At 48.7% G+C, this 18552-nt stretch overlaps 1 protein-coding gene across 2 annotated transcripts in view; it reads left to right on the top strand.

The window, feature by feature from the left end:
* Positions 1 to 18552, top strand: part of MAP2K7 (mitogen-activated protein kinase kinase 7) — a 178911-nt gene that overhangs the window by 97070 nt on the left and 63289 nt on the right. For both annotated transcript variants that reach the window (XM_085654285.1, XM_085654284.1), the window contains one exon: positions 15402 to 15581. In XM_085654285.1, the coding sequence (XP_085510411.1) occupies positions 15402 to 15581 (180 nt within the window). The remainder of the gene's footprint in view (positions 1 to 15401; positions 15582 to 18552) is intronic.

Below are 18552 nucleotides of genomic sequence, written 5' to 3'. Positions count from 1 at the left end.
CAGCGGAGTAATTTTCGTGGTGCACGCGGACGCGGCACCTCCTCAAGTTTTCGAAGAGACAATAAACAATACAAACCTTACAATCAAGGGTCCAACCGTTACTCTTATGGACAGCAACAGCAAACATCACGGCAGCAAACCTCCAAGTCATATAGAGGAAAATCCTCATACAGAGGATCCGCATCAAAGAGACAGTGACTCTTACCGGACAGACAAGGTTGGAGGTCGAATCTCTCTGTTCTTTTCCCAATGGTCCTCCATCTCAAAGGACCGTTGGGTTTTGGACATTGTGAAGAAGGGACACGCCTTAGAATTCACCAAATTCCCTCCTCCCACTCCACCCTCCGGACCGCCACCAGCTCACATGAAAGAACTGTTGCATCAAGTCCGACTTTTAAGGCAAAAAGGAGCTATAGAACTGGTACCAGTGTCTCAGAAGGGAAAAGGTTTTTATTCCCGGTTCTTTTTGATCACAAAGAAAAACGGAGAGTGGAGGCCCATCCTCGATCTAAGAGCACTAAACAAATATATAAAGAGCCAATCCTTCCGTATGATGACGCTGGTAGACATCTTGCGCTTACTCTTGCAGGAAGATTTTCTGGCGACTATAGATCTCCAGGATGCCTATTTTCATATCCCTATTTTACAGCGGCATCGAAAGTTCCTGCGTTTTCGAGTGGGTCAACACGATTACCAATTCAAAGTGTTACCATTTGGCCTGCGCTCAGCCCCTCGAGTGTTCACGAAGGTACTGGCTCCAGTAATAGCGTATTTGCGCCTCCAGGGAGTGCAAATATTTCCATACCTGGACGATTTTCTCCTGAAATCTCAGTCAAGCACTCACCTGCGACAACACACTCTTCTGTGCCAGAACGTGTTTCGCTCTTTAGGCCTGTCCGTAAATATGGAAAAATCCCAACTTCATCCGTACCAACAAAGAGATTTCCTGGGCGCAACTCTGGAGACTGTGTCAGCGAAGGCATTCCTCTCCCAGGAGCGTCTCAAAAAGATGCTGCGACTGGTGGCTCTGATCAGATCAAGAGAGTCAGTTTCTGTGAGACTATTAAAATCATTTCTGGGGATGGCGTCATCATCCATTGCCTTGATCCCTCATTGCCGGCTGAGGACACGTCCTATCCAGGAAGCTCTGGATGCTCAGTGGCGTCAGGTAACGGGATCTTTCCACGACATGATATGTGTCACAGATCAGATAAGGTCAGCACTCGCATGGTGGGCAATTCCAGCCAACTTGACGGAAGGCATGTCCTTTCTGTCGCTGCCACCGGACAGAACACTCACAACAGACGCCTCATTGGAAGGATGGGGCGCTCATTTGGAGGATCTCTCTGTGAAGGGAAGATGGTCCACACATCAAAGATCTTGGCACATCAACAGGTTGGAGCTCATGGCGATTTTTCTGGCTCTAAAATCGTTTCTGCCTTTGCTCCAAGGAGAGTCAGTGCTAATACAGACAGACAACACAACCTGTATGCACTATGTCAACAAACAGGGCGGAACAAGATCCCCAAGTCTCTCCAGGCTAGCTCAAAGAATTTGGGACTGGTCTCTCAGTCATCAGATCTTGCTTACGGCAGTCCACCTGCCAGGAGTATCCAATGTCCTAGCGGATTCCCTGAGCAGGTCCTCCTCGTCGACCCACGAGTGGGAGTTACACCAACCCACTCTAGAGAGGATATTCCAACTATGGGGCCGTCCGCAACTCGATCTCTTTGCCACGCCGGAGAACCGGAAATGCCGAAATTACGCAAGCTGGCATCCCCACAAGCAATCACAAGGGAATGCCCTTTTGATAAACTGGTGCAATCTATTTGCGTACGCCTTTCCTCCAATACCCCTCATACCTCGGGTTCTTTGGAAGATGAGGAGACAGCCTTGCCACCTGATCCTAATAGCCCCGCGCTGGCCACGGCAAGCGTGGTTCTCAGAACTGCTCCTCCTGTCCCAATGCCAGCCAATCCTCCTGCAACATCGGACGGATCTGCTTACCATGAGCGAAGGGAGAATTTGTCATCCAAATCCCTCCTCACTGAGCTTATCAGCATGGAACCTGAACACCATGAGTTCGCCCACCTAGACATCCCCCAGGATTGTAGGGATATTTTGGCCCAGGCAAGAGCACCTTCTACAATCAGGACGTACAAGTTTAAATGGAAACGATTCTGCCATTGGTGTGCTGCTAACGGAGTTCATCCGATACATTCCACGGCAGAGCAATTGCTACCATTCTTCTTGCACCTAGCCAGTTCTGGACTGTCGCATGCAACCCTAAGGGTTTTTCTAGCAGCCATTTCCCGTTTCCGGCAAGATGGATCAAGTTCCCTTTGTTCCTCAAGAATAATCCGCCAATTCTTTAAGGGCCTATTCCGGAAATTTCCGCCAGTTCGGCGTCCTCCTCCGTTGTGGCACCTCAACGTTGTGTTGGCACAATTGATGAGACCTCCGTTTGAGCCCATTCACAAGGCCGACCTAAAATATCTCACTTGGAAAGTAGCTCTACTTCTGGCACTAACGTCTTCTCGTCGTGTCAGTGACATCCATGCTTTTACCATCAAACCTCCGTTCCTGCAGTTCAAACCGGATGCTGCAGTGTTACGCACCAATCCATCATTTCTACCCAAGGTGCCTACTGACTTTCACATTAATGAGCCAGTAATATTAAAGACCTTTTTTGCCAATCCTCAGACACCTGCAGAACAAAGATTACATTCTTTGGACGTCAAGCGGTGTCTTAAGTTCTACATCAGTAAGACAGCTTCTTTCAGGAAATCCGATCAACTTTTTATAGCTTATGGACGCTGTCATAAAGGACGTCAGGTTACTAAACCAACGATTGCACGCTGGATCTCGGCAGCTATTGTCTTCTGCCACCAAAGGGCAAATAAACCTCTGCAGTCTCCAGTGAGGGCACACTCCACTAGGGCAGTGTCATCATCTACTGCCTTATTTGCTGGAGTATCTTTGCAACACATCTGCAGAGCAGCTACGTGGTCAACCAGACACACGTTTACTAAGCACTACTGCTTAGCAACTTTAAGCGAGGAGGATGCTGCGGTGGGACAGGCAGTGCTGCGCAATCTTTTTAAGTAAGGTGAGCCTCTTCCTCCCGCCTCCATATTGTTTCCATATATATTATGCATTTACAATGTTACAGTTGTTCAATACTGTTTTTATGCATAAGAAGATTGATTATCTATATATGTTGAATCTATTTGGCATGGAAACAATGGTGATTGTTACTGCTAGCTATTCTATATTCAAGCATGTGAATCTATGAAAGACACCCTAATACTGGAGAAGAACAATTGTTACTTACCTGTAAACAGGTGGTTCTCCAGTATTGGTGTCTTTCATAGATTCACATGCGACCCTCCCTCCTCCCTTCAGAGGCTCTCTTCTCCTCATGCACTTTACAGTCACTCTTGTGCTACGAAAATCTGAGGTGAGAGGCTCTGAGGAGAAGGTTCTAGAGAGGGGCTGACGCCTGATTGGCTGGAGTTCGGACTTACATAATGACAGAGATAGACTACAAAGGTCTTTTGTCTCTCTCCATTGTATTCCTATGGAGTTTTTCTCTTATAGGTACACTATGTGTGTTTTACACCTATATGCACTAATTATATGATTACTTATGTATATATTTTACTATATATATATGTATATATTGCTATTTTATTTACCGTGGGACTCCCACTCCGACGACGGGGAATATTCAAGCATGTGAATCTATGAAAGACACCAATACTGGAGAACCACCTGTTTACAGGTAAGTAACAATTGTTCGTCTTCATCTAAGAAGACATCTCCACCTTCAGGATCCAAGCCCTCTACGCCCCCTGGGAAAACAGGAAAAACCCAGCCAGCTAAGAGTTTTCCTGACAAGAAATCACCTCAGGTGAGATTGCCGTCGTCGACGGCTCTGTCGACGGCAGTGGCGTCGACAGTTATTATCGTCGACGCGATTTCAACGTCGACGATTACATTCTCGTCGCCGAGACCTACAATGATAATGTCATCAGCTTCATCGCCGTCGACGCTGGTTTCGGTGAGTGTAAAACCCATCTCGTCGACGAGGGAAGTGTCATCTCTCGTCTCCGTTCCGTCGACGGTAAGAATCAAGAAGCTGGCTCCGCCGACTACTTCGTCGACGTCTACTCCGTCGACGAAGATTGTGGCACCGTCGACTGTTGCATCGTCGACGAAGAATACCTCGTCGATTAAGAAAACCCCGTCGACGAAGATGGACGCGTCGACGCCCTCGTCGTCGAAGACTACCTCGTCGACGAAGACGACCTCGTCGACGGCACCACCGTCGACGAAGGTTGCCTCGTCGTCGGCACCGTCGTCGGCGAAGATTGTCCCATCGTCGACGGATGCCATCTCGTCGACGAAAACAGCCTCGTCATCGAAAATGGCTGTAACGTCAGGATTCGTTCCGTCGACACGTGTGTTACCACCTTCACTATCTACCTGCATGGATATGCAGGTATGGACTGCGACTCCGTCGTCTGTCGTGTTTGATCAAAAGTCACCAGCATCTACGCTTCTACAGCGTAGAGGATCGTCTTTAGAGGCTATATCGCCTCTAAAATTACCGGCACAACTTTTACAATCGGAGGATAACGACTCCGAAGAAGATGAGAGATTTCGGACTGCAAGGAGTCCATCGGAGCTTCTCATCAAATATCAAGATGAGGATGATGAGGATGAACAATACGAACATCCTAATATAGAACCACAGCCAACACCACCTGCACCAGTGCCGTCTGGTCAAATGCCGTCGGAACTACTTGATAATCTGCAGTATATGTTGCAAGATTACTATAGACGTTTTCCTCCTTCGGAAACGGCGGAATCTCTTCCGGCTACACCCAGACCACGAGTACAGTTGTCGTCGCTCCAGTCACCAAGACCACCTTCTCCGTTGCCATCTCGGCTATTGCAGGTTTCAGACGATGAAAGGGAGGAAGGAGAGGTAGATGATCAATCTATCATGTCGGAGTGGGATAATTACCAAGTACAAACTCCTTCTCCAAGTGCTCCAGCTCCGGTGGACTCTCCCCCGGTGGACATTGGGAATTTCCACTCACTGATGGAAAGAGCGACCAAGAGATTCCTGATTCCCATGGAAACAAAGGAAGATGACTGCTTCCTATATGACTTCAAGGACCAACCAAGGAAGCAGGTTCGGGCAATCCCAATCATTGACTTTATTTGGAAAGAGGGATTGAGACTGATGGCTACCCCTAATTCTCTTCCAGCAGTGTTACCAAGGCTGGACACGAAATATAGAGCCCCAAGTAATTCACCAGCATGCCTGATTGGTCAACCTAAGGCAGACTCGGTTATAGCACAAGCAGCTCAGAGACGGGCTAGAAATCCCTCAACACCCATATCAGCTCCACCTGATAGAGATGGTAGAAGGTTGGATGCAATAGGAAAGAAAGTGTCTACTATGGCAGCCACCACAGTTCGGGCTGCGAACTCCCTGGCGATTTTAGGGCGATACGACCGCCAGATGTGGTCCGACATCTCTCCTTTCCTCGACATGTTACCGGAGCCTTCAAAATCCGAGGCTATAAAGATCCTGCAGGAAGGAGAGTATGCGTCTGCGGAAATCGACGCAGCAGTGGATGTGGCATCAACTGGTTTCAGGCAGCTGGCAGGAGCCGCAGTGCTGAGAAGGCAGGGCTGGCTGAAGTCCACTTCGTTTCGCCAGGAGGTGCAGTCTAAAATTATAGACATGCCATTTGATGGCGAATCCTTGTTCGGTGCACATGTAGATGAAGCGCTACAGGCAATAAAGAAGGATACGGAGATGGCAAGGTCCCTGGGTAGTTTGCAATTCCGAAAATCTACCTTCCGCGGAGCCAGAGGACGTGGATCCTTCTCTAGCAGGGGAGGTAATAACCAGCAGCGTTCCTTTCAAACCTCTCAGTATAACCAAAGATCTCAGAATTATCGCCAACAGTATTACGGACAGCGAAATCAACAATATTCGCAGTCGCGTAAGAAGCAGTCCTTTCGCGGACGAGAGTCCGGTAAGAAGCAATGAGTTCAGCCACCTGCCACCATCTCTACCGTTCCCACGTACAAGAATCGGAGGTCAAATATCCCACTTTTATTCAAATTGGTCCAAGATTACCTCAGACAAGTGAGTATTCGATATAATATCCAGAGGACATGCTCTGGAATTCACAAAAATTCCGCCAAATTCTCCTCCCAAAGGCCCACCCCCTGCTCATCTCAAGGAGCTTTTTTCCCAAATAAATTTGATGATTCAAAAAGGAGCAATAGAAAAAGTCCCTCTCTTACAAAAGGGAACGGGCTTTTACTCAAGATTTTTCCTCATCCGGAAAAAATCAGGAGAGTGGCGTCCAATTCTCGACCTTCGCGCCCTCAACCAATTCCTAAAGAAAATGTTGTTCCGGATGTTGACGCTCCAAGAAATTCTGCAGTTGCTTTCGATGGGAGATTACATGGCCACCCTCGACCTGCAGGACGCCTATTTTCACGTACCAATCCTACCAAGGCACAGAAAATATCTACGGTTCAGAGTGGCTGGCAGGGATTTCCAATTCAAAGTCCTCCCATTTGGACTCCGTTCTGCACCCAGAGTCTTCACAAAGGTCATAGCGCCAGTGACTGCGCATCTCCGTCTGTAGGGAGTTCAGATATTCCCGTACCTGGACGACTGTCTTATCAAGGCAAGTTCCGCCAAGGTAGCATCCGAGCATGTTCAGAAATGCCTTTTACTCTTCCAATCCCTGGGTCTATCAACAAATCTGGAGAAATCACATCTTATTCCTTCGCAAAGAAGAACGTTTCTAGGAGCGACTTTGAACACGGATCTGGTCAATGCCTTCGTATCAAAAGAAAGGCAAACCAAGATATGCAATCTTGCGCGCTCTCTAAAATCAAGAGTGCATTTCAGTCCGTGTATAGAAATCCTTCCTAGGGATGATTTCGTCTTGCATTCATCTCATTCCCAACTGTCGGTACAGAATGAGATCGTTGCAGGAGGAACTCAATCTGCAATGGCTTCAGATCACAGGGTCATTCGAGGATCTCATTCACATCACCCCACGAATGCGAGAGGCCTTTCAATGGTGGAGTCAGATGAACCACTTGAAAGAGGGTTGCCCATTTCTGGTCGAAATGCCGGAGTTCAGTCACCACAGACGCATCCCTCGAGGGTTGGGGAGCGCACCTTCAAGGAATAACAATCAATGGCAGGTGGACTCTAGAACAAAGAAAGTGGCATATCAACCTGCTAGAACTGCGAGCCATATTCCTGGCTCTAAAATCCTTCCAGACCATCATCCGAGGAGCATGCATACTTGTAAGAACAGACAATACAACAAGTATCCATTACGTGAACAAACAAGGCGGGACGAGGTCAGCCCTCCTATCCCAGCAAGCGCAAGAGATTTGGGATTGGGCGATCCGCCACAAGATCAACCTCAAAGCCATTCACGTCCTGGGAATCACGAATGTTCTGGCGGATTCCCTCAGCAGGACCACAACGTCGAATCACGAATGGGAGTTACACCAACCATTCCTAGACGAAGTGTTTCACGAATGGGGGCATCCCGATATAGACCTCTTTGCGACCAGCCAGAACCGCAAATGCCCATTCTTCGCAAGCTGGGCTCCCCACAAGGACTCGCTGGGGAATGCCTTTTCGATGAATTGGTCGCAAATATATGCTTACGCCTTTCCACCGATCCCGTTGGTTCCAAGAGTTCTGCGCAAGATCAAACAACAGCCTTGCCGCATGATCTTAATTGCTCCCAGGTGGCCCCGCCAGTACTGGTTTACAGAGCTTCTCCTCCTCTCAGAGGCCGAACCCATACAATTTCGACCAATTCCACATCTTCTGACCCTTCAGAACGGTCAAATTTGTCATCCGGACCCAGCATCGCTGAGATTAGCAGCATGGCTCCTCAACAGCTTGAATTTGCACACCTAGATATCCCTCCAGACTGCCAGGAGGTTTTGGCCAATGCTCGAGCACCAGCAACTGTTAAGACCTACAAACTAAAGTGGAAGAGGTTTTGCATGTGGTGTCAATCCGTTAATCTCCATCCGATCCACGCAAAGCCGGAACAACTTCTGCCTTTCTTTCTACAATTGGCGAGGTCTGGTCTTTCCCACTCTACTTTGAAGGTGTTCTTGGCTGCAATTTCAAGATTCCGACAGGATGGTACTAACTCTCTCTATTCCAACAGAGTCATCCAACAATTTTTTAAGGGGCTATTTAGGATGTTTCCGCCTATTCGGCGTCCGCCTCCTTCTTGGCACCTTAATATAGTGCTTTCACAACTAATGAGGCATCCTTTCGAGCCCATCCACAAGGCGGATCTAAAGTTCCTTTCTTGGAAGGTTTCTTTATTATTGGCTCTAACTTCTACAAGAAGGGTTAGTGACCTTCAAGCGTTCACTATTCATCCACCCTTTCTGCAATTCACATCTGATTCTGTGGTGCTGCGCACTAATCCAAAATTTATGCCAAAGGTCCCGACGGATTTCCATCTTAATGAACCCATAGTTTTGAAAACTTTCTTTCCAAATCCACAAACAGCTGCAGAAAGGGCCTTGCATTCCCTAGACATCAAGAGATGTCTGAAGTTTTACTTACAACGTACAGCACCGCTGCGCAAATCGGACCAGCTCTTGGTAGCTTATGGCAGACCACGTCAAGGCCATTCAGTATCAAAGCCAACCATAGCTCGTTGGATCTCAGCTGCAATTTGTTTATGCCATGATCAGGCTGGAAGACCACTACAAGCGACCCCAAGAGCACACTCTACGAGAGCAATCTCGTCATCTACAGCTCTTTTCGCCGGTGTGCCTCTTCACCAGATCTGTAAAGCGGCAACATGGTCCAGCTGCCATACGTTTACCAGACACTACTGTTTGGAAGCTGCAAGTGATGCGGATGGTTCAGTGGGACAAGCTGTTCTACGTAATCTTTTCAAATAAGGTGAGCCTCTGTTCTCCCTCCTCCGCTATGCTTTTATAAGACGCTTTTTGTGATGTGAAATTGTTTTGCATACATTGAAACACATGTGTATTTCTGTATGGTTATACTGTTTCATAATGTATATGGTATATATATATATATATATATATATATATATATATATATATATATATATGTGGCGTCTTATGAGCAAAAGGTTATGTACTGCTATCTACTCTGATTCAGGCATGTGAATCTATGAAAGACACCCCAAATACTGGAGAAGAACAATAGTTACTTACCTGTAATCTGTGGTTCTCCAGTATTGGTGTCTTTCATAGATTCACATGCAACCCGCCCACCTCCCCTCAGAGGCTTTTTAGGTTATGGTATATTACTTCACTCCTGTGCGAGAAAATCTGACCGCCTGAGCCTCTGAGGAGAACATTCTGGTGGGTGCTGTCGCCTGATTGGCTGCAGTTTGGACTGTATATAATGACAGTGATAGTCATAGCTGTGGAAGTTTTTTCCCTGGTAGCTTAGGCTACTTTACTTCCTGGTTCAGGTTACCAGGGTTTTTTGTTTGGTATATGCATAATTATTGCTTTTTTATGTACCGTGGGACTCCCACTCCGACGACGGGGAATAATTCAGGCATGTGAATCTATGAAAGACACCAATACTGGAGAACCACAGATTACAGGTAAGTAACTATTGTTCTTTTTAATCCACCTTCAAAGGCTTTTACCAAATAGAGGCTTTCCTTCAATTTTATACTCCAATAGCCCTGTGTTGTGTTTTGTACTTGAGGCGCTTTAGTTCCATATTGCTTCTGCAGAGTGTCGGAAGTCTTGTTCTCTAATATAATGGTGACCTCACAAGGAGCAGGTGTGGAGTCAGTTGACTCCGAAGAGGAAGGATTATTAATTTTTAAACTCTTTTTATTGAGCAAAACAGCAAAAGACCCAGCTAAACAGTTATTAGCTTGACATTGGTGAGTTACAACATTGGCATTCAATATGTTTACTATTACAAGTTGAGACATTTCCAATAGTGTGTGCCTACCCCTTTTCATTTGGTAAGTCTACCAACCTTGCCTCCCTCCTGTCTAGCTCCGCCGCTGGGGACAAGCAGATATCGCCTCTGTATGCATTCCTATTCCCGATCCCATTTTTTGGGGCATCCCCTGTTTTTAAAGATGTCTCTATTATAGTCTTGTCCATGTCCGCCACCCAGACTTTTACTAGTGGCGGTTCCCCTATTCCCCATTTTTGAGCTATATTCCGTTTTGCGAGAGCCCATCCCAACGATGCCCATGATTTTTCAGTTTGTGTTAGGTCGGTGGCTTCCCATATGTTTAACAAACAGTTTCGGGATGGAGCTTTCCCCCCCCCCCCCCCCCCCCCCCGAACTTTCCATTTTTGATGTGACCGCTACCCAGTATGTTTGAAACACTGGGCATTCCCATATCGTGTGAAAGAAGGTTCCCTCATGGGACCAATTTCGTAAGCAATGTGTGTCATCTCTCCTCTTCATCTTAGCCAGGACTATTTCTGATAGGTAGACTCGGTGCAGGGTTTTGAGCTGAATTAGTCCAAGTCTCATGGGAACAACGATTTCCCAGGGTGAGGCTAGTGCATCTCGCCAATCATCGTCCTCTAGGTCACCCAAATCTATCTTCCATTGTTGCCTTAAACGTATCAGTGGGTTGGTCGATTGTTAAGCAGTTTTTTTGTATGTTAGTGAGAGAGCTTTCTTAGGCATAGGGTCCAACAGTAATCTGTCTTCAAGGGGGATGCTCCGGGTAGAGGGCCGCCGTCCGGTATCGCTGTTTTTAGTGCATGGCTAATTTGTAAGTATCTAAAAGTTTCAGCTTGTGCAAGCTGATAAGTCTGTGAAAGTTACCCCTTCATCTTTAGTCCACATGTCTCTCACTTACGAAATACCTATCGTATCCCACTTGTTGAATCCGGGGCAAGTGCTCAAACGGCCAAGCCGCTCAGCCTCCCAGAGCTAGGTCTCTTGTGTAATCTTCCCGTGCCACCCAAGTTTTTTTGTGACTGAGTGCCAAATTCCTATTGTGCAGGCCTGTGGACCGGTGAGTTGCAAGCGTTTAGGGATGGTATAGAGTGCTCTACGGTATCCTCCCTGTCCCATTAGCGATCTATCAGTACGAAGGGACGGGTCAGTTTGAGGACCATAGACCCAGCGATTGATGATCGTTATTTAGGATGCCCAATAATAGAGCTTGAGGTCAGGTAAGGCGATCCCACCGTCCTACCATCCAGCTGTTAATTTCTGTATAGTGATGCGTGGTGCCCTCCCATCCCAGAGCAGAGTGCCCACTGCTCTCTCAATACTCACAAAATACTAGTCCGGGACCTTGAAAGGGGTGTTTTTGCAGTGCGTTCAAAAAACGAGGCAGCGCAGGCATCTTGTAGAGCGCTGCCAGCCCTAGGAGGGTCAGCAGCAAGGCTCGCCAGTGTTTAACGTCTGTTCGCAACTGGGCCAGGGGACCCTGTAAGTTGGTGTTGTAAAATCGTGATGTGTCAGTGGTGACATACATTCCCAGGTAGCGGAACCCTTCTGTTACTGTGGGAAGGCCGTATTTTTGTGCCAGTCTAGGCTTTTCCCCATGTAATATGAATAGGAGGGATTTAGACCGGTTTATTGTGTAGCCTGAGTGGCTGCCAAAAATTCTAAATATGTGGAGTATACGATGGATAAACGACTGGGGCAACGCCATATACAGCAGTATGTCGTCTGCATAGAGGGAGATTTTGTCCTCGTGGTCCTCTGTCCATTTGAGTCCCCGTATCCAGGGGTCGCCCCTTACTCGTATCGCTAGAGGTTCCAGCACTAGGGCGAAAATTAACGGCAACAGGGGGCACCCTTGTCTGGTTCCTCTCCCCAGATGAATTTTCCGCGATGTGTGTCTGTTTACCACAATCTGTGCTTATCGCTCGGTATATAGGAGCTTAATCCACCTAATGAAATTGGGACCAAAACCCTTTCGTTCCAATACCACGAATAGAAAAGACCACTCAATGGTATCAAAAGCCATCATGGCATCTAGCGACAGCAGGGCTGCATCCTGCCGGATGGAAGGATTTTTTAATTTTTGTAAAATGTATTTGACATTTTTGAAACATTAATGTCACAGCTACATAGTAAATGTCTAAATTGTTACTATTTACCACTTTGGCTTATTTAGGAAGCACAACGTTACATCATCAGTGTTGGACTTGGCCCTTTTTCCCTAAATTTTTTGCTTTTCTGGGAAATCGCATGATGTGTAAATGCGAAGATTGAATGCTGTGCGATAAAGTACGCAGACTGAGTTTCCCCATTTTAAACATATAACTTTTAAAATGGATGCCATGGCTGTGTGGTTGTGCCAATTGACTGAGCTGGGTTAACAGTCTAGTTATTATTTCCCAGCAACCCCAGCTTTTGGAGGGAAGCCTGGCACCCAGGGTGCTCTACCCCTCCCCCTAGGCCAGTTAGAGCCAGTCCCCCCAGACGCTTCTAGAAGCTTCTGGCACTGTCTGGAAGGTGGGGTGAGGGGCGTATAAAGGGCGGAGCTGGGCTGCCATGTGCTCAGTCAGAGGGTGGACCTGAGAGAGAGGGGACCTGCTGCCAGGGGTTACCGCCACATGGGCCTGTGTGCTGGGCCCTGAGCCTACCTACCCCCCTCTACTGTCCCCAGGGCGAGGGAAAGCTATAATTGGGGCAACGCAGACCTGGAGAAGCCTACGCAGGAGTTTTAGGCGGTAGGGTTTAGTCAGGGACCTATGCCTCTGAAAGTGACAGGGCTTAGGTGCTGCCTTTTAAGTGAGTGAGGGATCCTGAACTAACCCACTGATCTGGCCCGGCGAGAGGAGAACCCAGGGGCGACCGGCAGAGACTAGTTAGTCTACCGTCAGCCACCAACACAACTTCCCCCCCCCCCCCTCAAGAAACCCACAACCAAGGGGCAGGAACCAGCAAGCGCCTCGTGGGACCCGGACTGCAGTCCCTGCAGAGAGAGAGCGCTATTTACAAGCTGCCTATGGAAAGAGAGCGCTATATCCGGTGAGCGCTACATTTCTAATTGACTGTGCCCTGCTGGTGAGTGTGGGAATCCCAGCTGCCTGCTACCTAGCGCCTGGGAAGCGCTATATCCACGGCCCCCGTAGCGCTGGGAGGCGGGGAGAACTGCCTTAGTCAAAGCGGGTGCCCACCCCGCATTTGTGGCGCCGCCGCATATTTACAACATCGGGAGCCCACCCCGTGTGTGTGCTGCCACGCGGTGTTTTTTTATTTATCCCAGCGGGAGCCCACCTCGTGATTATGATGCTGATTCCACGGGAGCCTACCCCGTATTGGCCCCGCAAGGAGAAGATTGCGCCAAATCACCGCCGTGACCCGAGGTGCCGTTGAGGGCCGCCGCGCTGCCTGTGGCGACCCGGAAGGGTTGAAGACTGCCTGGCGTGGGCGGAGCCGAAGCAGGAAGTGGCCGCGTGATTGAGCGGGGCTCCCGGGAGTCTGCGAGAGCCCCGCGGTGGTGCCTAAGAGTCCCGGGTCCCAGGAGGGGGCCCGGGTGAAGACCCGAGTGCAGCCGAAGTCGAGAGGAGCCTCGCGGGTCCCCAGCCAAAGTCCAGGTCCCGGGAAGGGGGACCGGGGGAAGCGGAGGCGGCCGCATGTCAGGAGAGTCCCGGTGAGTGAGGCTCTGGCCGGTGAAGCGTGCAGGAAGTGCAGAGAACGCCCCCGCTGCCAGGCCGAAGCCCGTGAGGAAGCGGGAGCCTTCTCGAAGTCCCGGGTCCCAGGAGGGGGCCCGGGTGAAGTTCAGTGCAGGCCGCCGGAGGAGCCCTGGTGAGTAGGGCCTGGGCTTGCTTGGTGGGGGTGTGTCGGGGCACATTGCCGGTGCCCGCCCTCGGTATCAGGAGTGCCGCATTGGTTCCCTGCACAGCTGCCCCACCTGACAGCAGGCAGCTGCAATGAAGGGGCCTGCCTGACTTTGGAGCCCCAGAGTGTGGGACCTCGCCCCAGACTGAGTGCCCTGTCTAAGGCCTGGTATACTTGAATGGGGGTAGCGCTTTGCTCAGAGGCCATATGTCGAGGCCCTATTGAGTGGCTATGCGCTATTGATCCCCCCAGGTACAGCGCTAGGTGCAGATGCCATGTTCTAAAGCGCTATGTTGAACTGCCATATTTGAAGCGCTCATGATTGGTAACGTGCAGCGTTATGTTGACATGCTCTATTGGGAGCGTTAAGGATTTGCTATATGCAGCGCTGTGTCAACTGCTATGTTAAAGGCTATGCTTTGAAGCGCTAATGCATTGCTACGTGCAGCGCTATGTTTACATGCCAGGTTCTGAGGGCTATTGAGTTGCTATGTGCAGCGCTATGTTTATATGCCATAATTTAAAGCGCTATTGCCTTGCTATGTGCAGCGCTATGTTAGAATGCCATATGTGAAGCGCTAATAATTTGCTATGTGCAGCGCTATGTTAAAAGGCTCTACTTGAAGTGCTAGTAACTTGCTATGTGCAGCGCTGTGTTGCGATGCCAGGGTTTGATGTGTCAATGAACTGCCTACCCTAATTTCTGCCTCAGGCTCAGGGGTCACTCATATTGGTGATGCATAGAGGAATGCCATGATGTTTTTATTACAGGTGTTCCGGACTATTGCTTAATGTTATGCCATGATGATTTCCTTGCAGGTCTGAGGCTGATGGACTTATTTTTATTGTCTTCTATGTCGCAATGATTCCGGCAGGGGCCCGATTGGGCCCTGCCCTGTATATAATTCCCCCCCTGTAAATTTTAACCGAGCGCCAGTTGGCGCAGTGTAGAGATTACCAGATATACTGTGTTCTGACAATACAAAAGTTATTTTTACCTAAACTGGTGTAGTGTCTCTTTTTGTAGTGTGCCTTGTGTGTCGCCTGTGTGTACTGCGTGAATGCTTTGCACATTTCCTCCAGAGTTTGGCCCACCCGCTCTGCACCACGCTACCCGTTTCCAACAATCAGTATACAACTTGTACATGCTGCACTTTTGACATCCCTGTTGCGTTGCCCGCCCTCTGTAGTATGCCTCAATTCCAAACACATTCCTCGTTGCTCAGTGCAATGACATAACATATATATATAGCGGTTATGTACATTTATGTGCCATGTTGTGTGGCTCTTCGCTCCTAACTTGGTTGTGTGGTATGTTCGTCTTGTTGCCATAGGTAGTCCCTTAATGGTTGCCATATGTCCTTCGGGTGAGATGTCGGGGCCTGAAGTTCTGCGTACAGCTCACTTGTGGTGTCGCAGTGTATCATGCTCTTAATCCAGCTTTTGAAAGAGAGGAAGGATTTTAATGAGGGTGGGATGCTTGTGGACTTTGACAGACCAGAATTGTCCTGATAAAGGGTTTTTGTTGCAGATTGTGAAAGCCCTCTTTTACCTTAAAGAAAAGCATGGGGTTATTCACCGCGATGTCAAGCCTTCCAACATCTTGCTGGATGAGAGGGGACAGATCAAGCTGTGCGACTTTGGAATCAGTGGCCGACTGGTGGACTCAAAGGCCAAGACCCGAAGTGCAGGGTGTGCAGCATACATGGCGGTAAGCATCCTGGGGAAACTAATGGTTCTGGGCTGTTTGTGACATGGTGAGTCACTACCATGTGGTTCTTTAGGTAGCTAGGGAGTGAGATGAAAGATGAAGAGGTGGGAAGGAAGTGAGAAAGAAAAGTAGGGAAGGAAGCAAGATGGGGATAAAAAAAAGCTAGAGAAAAAGGTAGTACTCTTCAGCTATTTATTTTGTAGAGGATGTCTTATAACTCCTTGCTGATTATATTGAAAAGTTCTTCCATATTCTGGGAAACCCTTACATCTCCATTCCTAAAACATTTAGGAGTATTTGACTTCAACCATAAAAATGGAGCCAGTAGTTAAGTGAAGCACCAAACCTATCCTTAATTTCAATTCTGATAGCAGAGTAGCCAATAGATTTGTAGGAGTTATATTATTGTCATTGGGAGTGCACGGTAGGACTTCAGGAGACATTATAGGGAAATAGATGCGTTTTTAGGAATGCTTTGTGGTCCCAAATTAGGAAGCGATCTTTTAAATGCATTACTATCTGTACAAGCCCTTGATTTCCTGGGCTAGGTTTTCACTTTTCTTGACATAAAGCATCAAAAAAGTGCTTTACTGAAGCACCGACTCTATTGGGATGCATGTTTTTTCAGCCCCATTTATATAAACATTCATAAACCAACAGTGCTTTTTTGGCCAGCATACCAGCCATTTCCTAGGTAGTTGAGATTGTACCTTTTTGGAACTGGTTAGTTTTACATGAGAAACTTTTTCCATTAATTTTCATGTGGATCACCACTATATTGTTACCTAGAATCTAAAAATAAGATTTGTTCGAGGCATATGAGCTGCAGATTATACACTGTGCATAGATCGCCATCTGGTGTTGGGCCCGGATGTTTGCAGTTTGTTTTTCTTCTTGGACAGTGTTTGGAAGTCACGAGTTCGGTGACTCCTCCTTCGGTCTGTACTGCGCATGGGCTTCGGCTCCATCCTCAGATTGTTTTTTTCCGCCATCGGGCTCGGATGTAATACTTCGTGCTCCGGCTTCGAACCTTCCCAGTTCGACCTTCGACGAAAAAATCTCATCCATCGAGATTCTTCAGACAAAATCTTCTTTATCTCTCCCTTCGGCACTTCTTTGATTCCAGGCATCAGCGGCGGCCTTCGGGCCTATCTCGACTCCGGTCTCGGCCGATGGAAAGGACTCCCTTTAAGAAGTGCCCTAAATGTGGGTCTAAATTTCCCCACACCGATTTACATCAGGTGTGCAACCTCTGCCTCTCACCCGAACACGAGGCCCGAGACTGCCCCGCCTGCAAGTCTTTTCGATCGAAAAAGACTATTCGGGATCGAAGAGCTAGACGCACCATGGCGCACTCCTCGACCTCGGCTCCACCTGACATCTTCGGAGAAGACATCGGAGCTTCGGGACAGCAGCACACCGAACAGGAAGACGACCTAGTCAGCGCTTCTGAGGCCGACTACTCCGACGTGGAGGAGATCACACCGGCGCAGAGGGTCGGGAGTACTCTACCCCCTCCCACTCCCGCACCCACACCGAAAGAGACTCCGGTTACACCTTCGCCTCCGGGCCTAGGCAAAACCAAACATACCGCTTCCATCACCCCACCTTCGGGCCCTGGGAAGAGGCATGATAAGTCTCCCGGCGGCTCGGGCTCAAGCCAGCCTACTAGCGGTGCCGAAAAACACCCTTCGGCACCGAAGAAAACCACACCAAGCTCCGTTCCGAAGCCATCGGTGTCGAAACCTGGCCTCTCGGTGCCGACCAAACATAAATCCCTCGGCGCCGAAACTCCCGTGCCGAAACCTGCCTCGGCACCGAACCAAAAAATCGGAGGCCCCGAAAAAGCATGGCACAGATAAACCAAAGAAGCCGTCGGCCCCGAAAACATCGGCGCCAACAGATCAATCGGTGCCGGAGGAACTATTCACGCCAGATCCTCGACAAAAGACTTTAACAAAGGATCCAAAGACTGGACATTTGACTTTATCTTCAAAGAAAAGACATTTAGACAAACCAGCTCCTCCTCCACCGCCAAAACGGAGGGACTCTGCCACATCCCCTTTCAGAGTACCCTCCCCACCGCCTCCACCTCCTCCATCTCCGCCGCCTCCACCTTCTCCACCCTTGCCTCATCGCTCTCCAACCCCGTCTCCAGACCCTGATGACCAAGGGGATCCATACTATGATCCAACAGATGCCCCACAAGACCCCACCCCTCCGGGAACACCAGACCCATGGGAGGATTATCATAATCCAGATGTACCTCAGGATGATCTTTATCCATCCAGGCCATCTCCACCAGAGGCCTCCTTGGGGTTCCACCACTTGTTACAACGGGCGGCACATTATCATGGGGTGGAGTTACACACTGATCCAGTTGAGGAAGATTTCCTACTTGATACCTTTGACATCGCAGATAAATCTACTGCCATACTACCCATGCTTAAAGGGGTAACCAAACATGCAGCAGAGGTTTTCAAAGACCCAGTCAGGGCTAGGGTCTTAAACCCCAGAATAGAGAAAAAATATAAGGCCGCCCCCACAGATCCTGCCTATATTAAAGGACCTGCACCCTTAGACTCATTAGTGGTATCCACAGCTAGGAAGCGGTCCAATTCTCAGTCATCGGGTGAGGCTCCACCACCTGATAAGGAGTCCAAGCTCCTAGACGCGTCAGGCAAACGCACTGCCTCGCAAGCTGCCAATATGTGGCGTATTGCCAACACGCAAGCGCTGTTGGCAAGGTACGACAGAGCGCACTATGATGAGCTGGAGACTATCATGCAACATCTTCCAGAAAAATATAAAACTAGGGCTCATGAACTAATACAAGAGGGAAAGACCATTACCAACACCTCTATTAAATGTGCACTTGACGCAGCAGACACAGCTTCCAGGGCTATAAACACCAGTGTTCTGCTTTTCCGCCACGCCTGGCTCAGAATCTCAGGCTTTAAGCCAGAGGTAC

Source organism: Triturus cristatus, chromosome 4_1, assembly GCF_964204655.1.
Source record: "Triturus cristatus chromosome 4_1, aTriCri1.1, whole genome shotgun sequence".
NCBI lineage: Eukaryota > Metazoa > Chordata > Amphibia > Caudata > Salamandridae > Triturus > Triturus cristatus.
The sequence above is the reverse complement of the archived record's forward strand: the minus strand, read 5'-3'. Positions and strand labels throughout refer to the sequence as shown.